Source organism: Thunnus thynnus, chromosome 2 (genome assembly GCF_963924715.1).
Source record: "Thunnus thynnus chromosome 2, fThuThy2.1, whole genome shotgun sequence".
In the NCBI taxonomy this organism is placed as follows: Eukaryota; Metazoa; Chordata; class Actinopteri; order Scombriformes; family Scombridae; genus Thunnus; species Thunnus thynnus.
Window position 1 is genome coordinate 5,575,356 of NC_089518.1, and position 12,954 is coordinate 5,588,309.

General features: G+C 37.9%; 1 protein-coding gene across 2 annotated transcripts in view; it reads right to left on the minus strand.

Moving 5' to 3' along the window:
• Positions 1-4,249: 4,249 nt before the first annotated feature.
• whrnb (whirlin b) overlaps positions 4,250-12,954 on the minus strand; it is a 101,511-nt gene continuing 92,806 nt past the window's right edge. The window contains exons 11-12 of one of the 2 annotated variants that reach the window (XM_067600617.1): positions 11,925-12,053; positions 4,250-9,295 (exon numbers count right to left, since the gene is read on the minus strand). In XM_067600617.1, coding sequence (XP_067456718.1) covers positions 9,119-9,295; positions 11,925-12,053 — 306 coding nt within the window. In that variant the 3' untranslated portion in view covers positions 4,250-9,118. Of the gene's footprint in view, positions 9,296-11,924; positions 12,057-12,954 lie in introns of both variants that reach the window. The other variant, XM_067600608.1, reaches the window with a different exon arrangement.

Below are 12,954 nucleotides of genomic sequence, written 5' to 3' on the forward strand. Positions count from 1 at the left end.
CTCCTGCCTCCTTCACCTATGGTTGAAAACCTCGGGTAGTAATTGAAAGAATCAGATCACAGATGCAAGTGCTCAAAGTGCATATTTCTTAATAAGTAATGTTTGGTCAAATGAACTATCTAAGACAGTAAACCTGGGGCAGAGGCATTCAAGTGTATGAATAGTCTAGTGGTTGGTTTCTATGGCTCTGGACAAAATAAAAAGATATTGTAATATGCCAACCTGGCATCCTTACGTTCAGATTGGACTATTCTGTACCTTGTGACATCATCAACCCTCAGCACAAATTATCCCCTTAATGGGTTAATCTGAGCCAACTAGTGACTATAGCTATCAAATACGTGCAGTAGAATAATAAGTACAATACTTTCCACTGAAATGTAGTGAAGCACAAGTATTAAATTCGTAAAAATGAAAAATACTCAAGTACTCGGATACTTTCCACCAATGGCTACTTTTGATCATATTTGTGTTCATAAATATTGATCTTTCCATTGCAATATCTGCATCATTAGAGAAGAACATCTGTAATTCCTCATTAAGCCACTAGAGGGAGCTTTTGCCAAACACTGATAGAAGCTGAGAAAAGCGTGGGACAGATGAAGACTTCCATTGTAAGAGCTTTGAAGCATGTGAACTCAGTAATGGAAAGACTGTTTTCCTCAAAAGCTGTATTGATGTTTTGATCAACATTTTTTTTTCTGGTGAAGGAAACAGCTAGAACAAAAAGCAGTGAGCTGTCTGGAGGTCTGTTCAGTACAGTAGAAGTCCTCACCGGCTTGTATTCTACCTGCACAGTGAACACTATTCTGACTGAGATTTAAGCAGTAACAGATGAGCCTGTACATTTCCTTGCATAAATCTGTTGGGAATGGTGCTCTGCTATCCATCTGCAAGCTGCATTTATGTAACGCTGTAGAGCAATCAAGGCCGCAGGCGGAGAGACAGTATAAGATGTTCTGAGTCATTTCAACACTATGGAAACCAGTATTATCTAGAGATAAAGATTACAACAGATGAACACATGTCCACCTCTGCTGAGGTAGCACAGTGAAGAATACAACACAAGCTTATATAACCACAACACCTCGTCAAGTATATACAGAGGGAATTCCACAATGCTAAATATCAGTCTTTATTCCCCCAGTCCCGCCCTTCCTGAGTGCAGAGTGCTGTCGGTGCACCACAGAGGCCTTTTTTTCTCCCACAGCCATATTTCACTCTAACAAATGAGCTCCATATAAGTGGGAGGTAAAGGTTAAGAGACAGTTAGGATACTGATGTTAAATGGAGGAGGCAGGTGGTGTTGTCCAGTCTAATATCTCACTGCAAAAAATGTCCTTCATAACAAGTCCTTCGGTAACGGATTGATCTTTCAAATCTGTTTTTGTTTATCAGAATAAGTCAAGAAATGTACCAGAAGATGGACATAATAAATACATTAAAGTATCTGTAGTAATAAAATGGATCACCCTTTTATGGTAACATTCCACTTGTTAAAGGTGTGCTATTGTATGCAGTGTCAGTAAGATGACATTAAATGATGTTTAACTTTTGGTTTGTCACCCTTTCTAAACTCGTGAAAAACCTGCATGAAGTTTATTCAAGTTTGTGAATATGTAGGAAACATTTATAGTTGTAGAAAAGATGTGAGAATGTCTAAATGAAATTTGTACACCAGTGGTAAGGTAAGACAAAAATGCTGAGAAAAACACACCCACACTTGCAAAAATTGCGAACACAGGACTGTTTTAAAAGCAGGGCTGTAATACATACTTGTACCTTAAATGTGTTTTTGTGTGTTTGTGTCCATGTGCATGAGGAGTTTCACACGTACTCAAAATGTTTTCAAAAGCTGTACTTTCTTTCATTTCTTTTTTTCTATGTGTAATCTCACTGTAAAATTGCTCTCAAATTTTATTTAGACACTCGATATTTTTTCTACAACTACAAGTCTTTTTTACACATTTGTAAACTTTTTTCACAGGTTTATAAAGTCTCATTGACCCATGTTCAAGCTCTTGCTATATTGCACCTGTTACAAAGAGAGCAATAGCTCAGTGTCTGTGTTGCATTTTAAAGCAGTGAGAGAGCAAACCACAACTGTTAAAGTTACTGTTCCAGTGAAGGTTTTATTGAATCAAGTAAAATTATTTTGATTTTAATTGGAGTGATCAGCCTTACTGTGCCTTCCATGTAGAAGTCACATTAAAGCATTCAGAGGCTGTTGATGATGGGGAACTGTTGAAGCCCACACACTGATTTCATAGAGGACAGAAAAGCCACAGAGAAGGAAATTAAGGAGCTGAGTTACTTGTTCTTGCTGGGTGTGCAGCACCAACTGCTGCTGCATCTGAAGTTACTACACATCACGCATCACTCAACAGTAAATAATCAACAGCATGGCCAGATTAACCAGTATGGGGCCTTGGGGCTAAAAGGATCTGTGGGCCCTAGTGAGCCCCATGCCTTTGAGTGGACATTTACTTAGTAATATGTAATTCTGAAAATTGACAGAAAAATCATTAGAGTAATTTACCAAGCAAAAATGCCAAAGAATCTCTATTTCTGTCCTCTCCATTATGAGGATTTGCTGCTTTTCTCTGTTTTATATCATTGTAAATTGAACATTTTGGGGTTTTGGGCTGAAAACTAAAGTGATCAACTTGGGCACAAATATTCTGACATGTTACATAGCAAACAATGAATTCGTTCATTAAAAATAACTTGATTTTGACAGAAATCAACACGATAGGGCCTCAAGATTAAAAAATCATATACAATTCCAGCTAAAGGGCCTCACAGTTGTTCCAAACAGCTGCACTTGAGAGTGAAGTGAAAAGCCGTCCATCATAGAGAGGGGTGAGACGTGATAAATCATACAAATGAGAATAACATTGCACACTTTCAGATGTCCCTAGTGTTGCGCTAAGTTGTTCACATGAAAAGTGGTGGAAGTAGTTGGAAGTCATTGAATGAATGAGGTTCATACCGTGCCTACTTTCTCACCTCCACACACCTGGCCAATCATGTGAAGTAGGTATGCTTGTTGGTTTTGGAATTGTTATATGCAGTCCATCTAATTCTAACACTGGAAAGATGAGGAGAGAAGGTTTCAGACACTGTTTGACCATCCAAGCAAGCACTTCTGTTTAAGCATACTGATGCCTTAACCCTGACCCTAACCAAATTTAATCAGCTTTCTGCGAATAATTTGCATTGGATTTGCATATTGACATATCAATTTTTCATCCTCCATCTTCCTGTCTCCATACCATCCCCTCACCAAATTGTTCTTGATTTATTTGTGGACAATAGATAAAAAACATTGTGGAGGAGATGTGCATGCTGACTACACATGTGTGCCAGTGGGACTTAGCTGAATATAACAGTGTTGTGTTTCATGTGTCAGTTCATTTAATTCCAGGTTTTGCCAAGTGTTTCACAATTCACAGGATCTTTTCCACTGTGCTGTGGCTTCACTGTGTGAAATGTGACAGATGTGAGTCTGCAGGGGTCTCAGAGGCTCCTCTGTTGCTGGCATGCTGGAGGCTGAATTTCTGGGGTGTTTGGTTGCACTTTACAATCTCACCGAGAAACTGCTCTTTTCACTTTGGCTCTGATATACAAAAAGCTCTCTGAACTAAGCATTATTATGTACATTATGGTTATTGTGAGTAGAATAAGCCTGAGGTTATGGAAGTCAGATGCTGTCTCATGGTTCATAACTGGGGTCACTGAATTTGTTTGTGGTTTAGAAGTAGTGTATAGTAATGGGAATCTTCACAAAACCTGAATATGGTAACCTGCACCAAACCATTATGATAAGGCACAGGTAGTGCTTTCATTTTTGTGATGTTAAAGGATAATGGTGAATTTTTTTTTTACTGTCAACAAATTCTATGAAAAGACCTAAATCAACAATGTATTAGTCCGTCTCTCAATAGATTCTGATGTTCCCACTCTGTCTGTGGCTTTCAGCTTCAAGCCAATCTGTTCCTTTTGTAAATCTTGAAAACCAGCTCAGAAGTATATGGTCTTATTTTTTAAAAAGGCTCAGTAATTTATTAAAACAGCTGGCCACTGTAGTTTTTAACAAACATTACTCAACTAGGAGGAAACAGTGCATTTGTTAGGGACTATTTTCAGTGGCGGATTAATTCACAGTCTGTGCTTTAGTGAGTGATTTTGGCAGCAGGACGGTGTGTGTGGTAAGGTAAACCAAACAAAACAAAAATACTCCTTCAAATCAGTGTATGCATTCTCACACTTGTTTTTATTCTGTCTTATTCAGGAAATACGATGTGGGAATATTTGGAAGGATTTCACCCTTTTTTTTTTTTAACCTTTCTTGTTCCTTAAGAAAAAAGTAGGATTGCAAGAACCAATACAAGAATAAGTGACTTGTTCTGAAGGATATTTCTGTGGTGTGACAGCTGTGATAGGACATGGGAAGAGGAAATACACAAGAGATGTTAGCAGTTACATCAGCCACAAAGGGATTACATAATTGTGTTTAACAAAATTTTCTAACCTCTCACCATGTAGTGTATATACACCTCTATAAATCTATGTGCAACTTTTCTGTACAAGATATACTGTATCATCTTTGAACAGTTTGCATTTACAAAAAAGCATAATCTCATTTACACACCCTTATATACTACAGTGTTCTCCTCACCAACTCTTCATCCTTAAATCCACACTCTTAAAGGTGCAATATACAACATTCAGCCCCACTAGATGTCAGCAAACTATCTGCTATGTGAAGACACAGTGGAGTAATGGTGACCTGAGCAGAGAATGAAGTCACACTCCCTCTGTGTGTGTTGTAATCTGAGCCTCTCTGTTCATTGTTTTCCGGCCGTGCGTGCATGTTAGTGCATGTGAATCCCTCATGAAGGCCGGGTCAAGGGTGAGAAATAGGCAATGCAGTAACAGAATCTTGATCCGTATTTGATCAGCACTGCCTAGTTTGACAGTTTGATCCGAGTTTCGTGAACTGTTGGTTCAGGGACATCTTTCTTTTTTTTCCCCCAACTTTATTGAGTAAATGACGTGCACATTTATTTTGGTCTGAGATGCTGGTGCTATAGTGCAACATCTAGTGGGGCTGAATATTGTATATTGCACCTTTAAGCATTTTATTACTCATACATCTTATCCCTAGACTCCTACATTTTCTCTCACTATTATCTCACTGTAGTGGGATTATGTCATTAGATTACAAAAATATAATATAACCACAATAAATAGAATCAGCCCAAAATACATTTTTAAAAGCATCTGGATTACTTGGCTCTACTGTATTACTTTGGATTACGATTGCAGTTATGTTAAAGGATAATAAAATTATTTTCAGCCTTTTGGAGCGAACAAAGATTTTTGAAGGAACAGACCATATGAAAGCCACATATAACACTGACTGTTCTGCTTTTCTCTACAGCCACTGTAGTTCACTAAACTGCTGAAAGCACCAACATGCTTCTGGTAAATCAGCTATAGTGAATTTATTTTTGAATGTTTTATACCCAGGTTGAAAATTTATTATAATATAAATTCATGCTGAAGATCATAAGTAGAAACAACTGATTGTACCTTTGTTGAAAAAGGGGTTGTATAAAGCAATGCATTAATAAATGCTTTTAAAGAGGCACCCCAGTGATTTAGTATTGCACTGTCATAAGGTTGGGAGACTCAGAGGAGCTTTAAAGTGTTAGTAGTTGGCTCTCCTTAGTGATAAAATGATAAGTACAGATTGTGCGTGACTAAGCCTGGATCATACATAAAGGCTGTTGTTGGTTGGACATTTCCCTCGTAGCAAATGTGTACTTGCAGTTTAAATATTTTCTATCAACTACAACAACCAGTAAAGAGCTGTCATCAACTAAAGTGGCTTCATATAGTATCTCTAGGTCAAGACAAAGGGGCTGTTAGTGCAAACATAGCAAGGGGAATAGGAAGACTTTGGGAAGAAGACAGCTGAACAAATGCTTTCCACACCAGCCTAGTTTCAATTAACAAGACAGCGACAGAATCAAAAAAAAAAAAAAAGTTTTTTTTTGTCATTTTGTAGCAATTTGACAGAAAATTAGGAGCCAACTTGTTCCAGGAATTTTCCACAATAAAGTGCAATGTTCTTGATTTTTGATCGATGAACTATTATTTCAAGGAATTAAGTTCTGCAAGTGGATTTATATCATTATGTTGACAAAACATTTAAAGGAGAGTTTTTTTTTACATTTTTGTGTGAATTGTGAATTTATGACTAAATAGGTATTACTTGTGTTGATGGTCTTGTCATCAGGTAAATGTAAATTGCTGTTAACTGCTTCAATACTGTTTCTACTTAGATTCCATTATCTTTATTCCTTGATTCAGATGGAGCACTTCAGTAAAGGTTTGGCAGACAGTCATTAGTCTAATTTGTGTTGGCAGGAGGTGATTTACTGACTTCTGTGGAGTGTTGAACAGTGCAGGGCTATTACCGACACATTACCTACAGTAAGGGATACTTTTTGGCTGACTTTTCACAATAAAAGTTCAGAGGAGCTTATTTCAAGTGATAAAGAAAACGAATATTGAACAAAGTGTGAATTTTAGTCAGAAATTAAAACAAAACCAAATGAGCTGGTAAACATTGGTTTGTGGTAGAGCCATTGTTGGAATTTTGTGCAAATCAGCAATGGCTGAGTATTTTCCCCTCCAAATTAAATATGAAATACCAGCAATAAATTTTTTACCTACACATACTTTAATATTACAGCTGTAGCCTGGGGCGCACATGGAACTCTTCTGTGTGTCATTAGTGTGTTGTCTGATTTATTTATGTGAATAAATATGAGAAAAGTCAGGATAAACCCTGGTGAAGTTTGCATAGAGCAATGCATGTCTCTATGGAAATAAACACTATTTCAAATCAAGTTTCATGTACCTTTAAGACTTAATAATGCTTATAAATTGCTACTGAATGGCCGTGAGTTTTAACATCATTTCTAAAATGAAGTCATATGTAATTTGGAGAAACTGGGAACATGTAATATTAGTGAACAAGGCACAACCTCATTATGAATGGCATCAGACAAAAATATTGTACATATTACAGTAGGTGGGCAAGATAATGGAAATATAATCAACATATATGACCATGGTAAACAGCAGCTGTATTTCATTATTGGTTAAGACAGGTTTCTTCTTACTGCTCACAGTCAGTGCATATTATGGCTTTCTGATCTGGTCATTTGAGTAATAAAATCCACTTTTCACTGTTTAAACCTAAATGAGGGCTTGATTTTATGTTTCTGCTCCTCACAGTGTGTGCGCACCTTTTTAATTACAACAGGATACTCTAATCTGATCAGTGTTTCCTGTACAGTGCATCAGCAGCCCACTGATTCATTACTGAGTCTCAGTCCTCATCAGCATCCCACAGAGTGCAGGATATGGATATGCTGATTCATATAGGGCCTTCATTGATCTCTGCTATGTAGTATATGTGGTTTCATATAGAACATGGCAAATCCTGCACTTCAAGCTATAGGGGAAAGACATGAAATAAAATGATTTGTGATGTGATATAAAGTAGTGTTATAATCTTGGAAAATATTAAATGCTTTTCTACTGTAAACTATTTATTATTATAAAAAGTTATATAGTCTTTTCATGTAGGGGTTATAAGCAGTCTACAGTATATACAAGCTATCATACCATTAATGTCTGTATCATAGCTGTTTAATACATATGGCAATCCTATTAAAATACTGAAGACAAATGTGATGAATTAAACAGATATATTCTCTGAAAAGAAAAGCACCATTGTTGGTCAACGTGAAGATGCTGTTAATGTGCAAATCTGTGAGGATCGAGAATCTGATGGTTTGAGTTCCAAAATGACAGAAAGGTGATTAGTGAGTTGTCGATATAAGTTTCAGAGGCTTCAATTCAGTAGAATCTATTCATAAATTCTTTGAAGGCAAATTAATGAGACATAGCCTTCTGTATTTTGTTAGCTCATTTTGCCATGATATTGTTGAGATGGGAATTATGGGTTTTAATTCATGATATATTGGTCTAATTATGCCAAACATGAGTCAAATGATATTTGCAAAAATGTCTTTGTATTTCTTTTAACTTCAATTGGTGGAGCCACCTCATCCAGTTTTCAGTCAGTCAGCTGTAGTTTGGATTTCACTCTGTTTTAATGAAACCTCACATGTGCAGACATCCACAGGTATCTTGCCTAATCAGCACTAGACCAAAGCCCAGTAAAAGATGAGCAAACTAACACTCTACAGTCTCATACTCTCAGTAAAGACTTAAAGAAAACATACTTTTGGTAAATTTTTATCCAGGTTTGCTTGTTAGCCTGGCTAATGTTTTGAACTCAAATTAGCCATTTATCTAGCTAAGCTAGTTAGTAAGTCTGCAGAACTTTCAATGACGTCATGAATGAATTTTACAAAGTTTTTATTTTCACTTCCTTTTCTTTTCTTTCTTTCTTTTTTTTTTTTTTTTTTTTTTAACTTTTGTTAGGTTAGCCAGTTTTCTCTGCTTGTTAACTCATTTAATGGAATATTGCAGTTTATTACAACTTTGGTTTTATTTTCATAGATTTCGCCATTGTTTCTGTCAGTTATGTTAACATTGTACACACCAAATTAATTGCTGAAAAGAAGTCAAGAGTGCAGCCAGATTATCTATAGCACATGTTTGGAGGTAAAAGTGAAATTAAATCACGTTTGTTAACCTGTGGGGTTGTGTTAAACCTTATGCTTGTGTTTCTTACCCTATTTGATGTGGCAAACCCTTGGATCAGTACTAACAGGTACTATTACCATGACATTCAGGTTGTGAATACTAATGAAATTGAAATTAAAGTCATTCACAAATGCTATTTGACTCAGGTATGACTTTTATGGCAAATATTAATATAAGACCCCTTTCTCAAATGACATTGTGCAAAACTCTGAAGAGTGCAATCAACAAATACCAAACACATCTTTCCACTTATCCTTTCCCTGAAATTGAAATGAGGGCCATGATTAGATGACAATATCATATGGAGTTCATTCGGTTCCCTTAGGTGTCTCCTTCAGCCAAGCTGCTTAAAGTCCTCATACTAGAGTCCCAGTTCAACCACCAGGAAGTTAATGTGGTCCTTTTCTTTGGTCTTGAAGGCCTCTGCGATGATCCGGGCTGCTTCCTTGTGCTCCCGACCTCTCAGGGAAATGCCGTTGACCTCCAAGATGACCTGACCCACCTTCAGCTGGCCACAGTTATGAGCTGAGCCTCCTTTCTGTCAACAGAGATGGTGATCTGAGTAATTTGGACAGCTGAAGCTTTATATTAGCTTTAGATAATCTTTTAAATACATTTTTCTACAGAAGGAGGACTGTGGATATTTGCTAATATTTGCTGATTAGCATTAAACACAAAATACAGCTGGGAGGAATAGTCAGGAGATTAGGATTCATCCTCTGAATGAGTGATGGTTGACTGAACATAGGCTGAGTGATTTTGATATTGTAAGACTTGGTTGTATGTTTGGGAAACTATTTCTGCCATGAACTGACTAAATTACAGCAAACTCTGTAGCCTGACCTGCTAGATTCAGCTGCAATTTTTGTGTAGTGAGACCAATACTTTTGATAGTAAGAGCCTGATTTAAAGCAGCACTAATATTTATATATTATCAGTGGATCAAATGACTGTGTAATGTGAAAGATGTCCCTTGTAGTGGTCAACCAATCACCTCTACAGAGGTTTTTAGACTCTTTTAGCTCATTGTTTTAGTTTTACTGCCTGCAAAGTTCTGCTCTCATTAACCTAAATTTCAGTGGAAAAGCTCTGATTACCCAATATACACTGCCTGCCCAGCACCAACTGGGACAGCCAAAGTTAATGATTACCTGGTGAAGAGAGAATACCAGCTAACAGCTAAACAGGCAGATTTTTTTCTCAAGAGCTGGTGGAGAACAAAACAGAGCTAAAAGTGAATATTGGACTTAAATTGATCATCATATGGACACAAACTCAAGTCTGACCAAATGCTTATGACGTTGTCCAGCAGACAATGTTGCAAAGTATCTGCTGAATGTGTAAATAGGCAGCTGTTTGCTATTTTAGCTTGTTCCACTGCACCCAAGTGGTGAAAAAAAAAAATCCAATTGATATAGTTTTAAAATAAAAATTTTAGTAAAGTCACTGTTCTTCCTACCTCCCACGTGAATAGAACATTTTAGTTTTGCATTCATGTATTTTGGATGTGCATGCTTGTGTGTGTGTGTGTGTGTGCGCACTGTTACACGACCATTTCCTCTTCCTCCACTAGGCAGCCCAACAGAGCCACAGGGTTAATCCATCCTTCCATTCATTGATCCTTCTTCCACTCAGGACAAACAGGATGACTGCCAAAATTGCCCGATTAAATTTAATCCTAGAGCCTAAACATGTTTATTTGCTGTGACATTCAATTACAAAGTAGCAGCTGAAAACATCACTGCAGGGTATATAGGCCAATAATAATGAATTTTGATTCTGCAGACTGGCCAAGAAACTCTCAGTGGGGTAATGAATCAGACACACTCTCCGCTGCATCCACAACCATCACTGATATGCCTGTTAGCAAGCATTAACATCCAGCTGCTCAAATACAGCAGCTCCTGGTGGTCCACAGTAAAAGACTGAGATCATAATATGTGGCTCCCTGCTTTAAAGCATGAAACACATTCAAGGGTTTCAGGCACCTCAATCAGAGACATCAGTGTTTTCAGTTCAGTTACAAATGTTCAGTTACGGTAACACATTTCTGACATATTTCAGGAAAAGGAATTAAAGCTGCAAGCAGTGTTGAATGGGTCGTCGGGGCGTGGTGCAGTCCACGGGCTTCTGTCACGGGCATGTAGATGTCTCCAGACCTGGACTGACAGGTCTGACTTTACAAGCATGTAAAGTTTGGTGTAGACCGGAGCATGTACAATAAAGTTATAGCAATTTCCTCTGTTATGGCGAAACATCAAATCTCAACGGTGTGAGGATGAGAATTTTCTGCAGGGTGAGACATGTCTGTCTTGCTCACATCTGTGTCATCAAGATTATGCAAGTTTTGGGCCCTTTCACTTTAATTTCAATAAATAAATTGAAAACTTTTGATGAGTTTGTGTGTAAAAGAAATTAATTTCCTAATTTTCATCAAGTTTATTTTTAGAATAGCAGATTAGCAAATGAGCATTATTAGATTACAGCTTGTTTACAGGAATGTAATTGGCTAAATGTGTATGTACAAACATGCAATGTCACACTGATTATAGAGGAAGTTGGGTTTGTCAAGCTGCTAAATGACTGTGAGGGTCATCAGCAAACTGACTGACATTCAATGTCATCCACTGTCCTGAGAACCATGGAGACAGGTGAAAGGAGTCATTGTTATGGAAATCACTGCACAGTCACGAAAACTCCTCAAGGATGGCCTGCTCGTGACAGAGGCTGAGAGGAGGGTGGGGGGTGGGGGGTCTGCTGGGGGGACTGAGGCTTTATGTCATTCAGTGATTAGCTGATGTTATCTCCTCTCACCCTCAGCCTGTATAAAACACTATGGAAATGTGCCGCTTTGCTGTCTTCATACTTTGTTGGACTTAACACAACAGAGGGATATATCACCAGGAGGATTGGTACTTGCAGATGGTTTTAGAATGCTGTCTGGGCAAAACAAATGCATTTTCATAATCAGATGCTGAGGGAAGACAGAGTTTCTATTTAAGCAGGAAAGGGAAATGTTAATATACTGGAGCTCTATTTTCTCTGCAAAATATTTTATTCCAGTCACGTACAGTATATTCTCAAAGAATAGACACTGAACATTGGCACAAAATGTAGGCTCCTGACGATCCAAGACCCACTTAAACCCTATTGTATCCCTGTCTCACCTGGATGGTTACTATGCGTGGCAGAGGTTGGCGTGTGTTGGCTCCTCCCTCTATAGCGATACCTAGGGTGTTGGCGTTTTTCACCACTCGCACCAGTGTAGCAGTGGGTGCAGGGACCGGTGAGCCAGTCTGCTAGACAACAGATAGGGACACAAAGTGAAGAAATGTCAGGAGATTGAAAGTTCAGATTGAATTTTATATTGACAGTAGTGCAACCTTTTGTAGATCTAGATCAGACCTGAAACTTGACATGAAATGATTTGATCCAAATAAATAAATAAAGGGACAATGGTGAAACCCTCTGCAAGGGTTCAGATATAAATATTTAAACAGACTGCCCATGCCTGCCATAGCTATACAGTCTGTGGAAACGTTGGATCAAACGCTTTTTCGAAAGGTTTTTATCATTCAGACAAACTGCAGACATCTGTGAGATCACAAAAAATATCTTTGAAGATACAACCCTCTGCTGGATAACTGGTAAAAATAAAGTTTAGATTTTTCCCTCGAAGATTTGCATCCTGAATGCTATGTTACCAGTTAACATAGGTCACAAATGAGGCTAGGAATTACCACTGCAAGTGTATATTTGGCCATCTCTGTCTGGGCTCTACCTGGGCAAATCACAGTCACATCTGCCCTAAATGCAGGAGCCTGCTTGACATTGTGTTTGGATAAGCAGCTGGTAATGCAATCTGAGGTAAGCCCTTTTGTTTGGCAGCTAAAACTGGCCCAGTATCAGCAGTATTTGAATGTGGTGTGAAGTGAAGTTTGCCACTTTTGTTTTTTGTAAAAAGTAACAGGACAGAGGACCCAAACGCAAATACTAGGTAGAATATTGGGCACTTTGTTTAATTGTTGGTCAGATGAACAGACTTACAGCTGGACAAACAAGCAAACAAACTGAAAGGGTTACAGCAGGAAGGCAGGTCACAGACAGGCATAACCTAGATAGCATATGGAAGTAACTAACTAACTAACTAATTAACTAACTTTTGGTGAGTACATGTTCTAATATCTTGCGCTGACA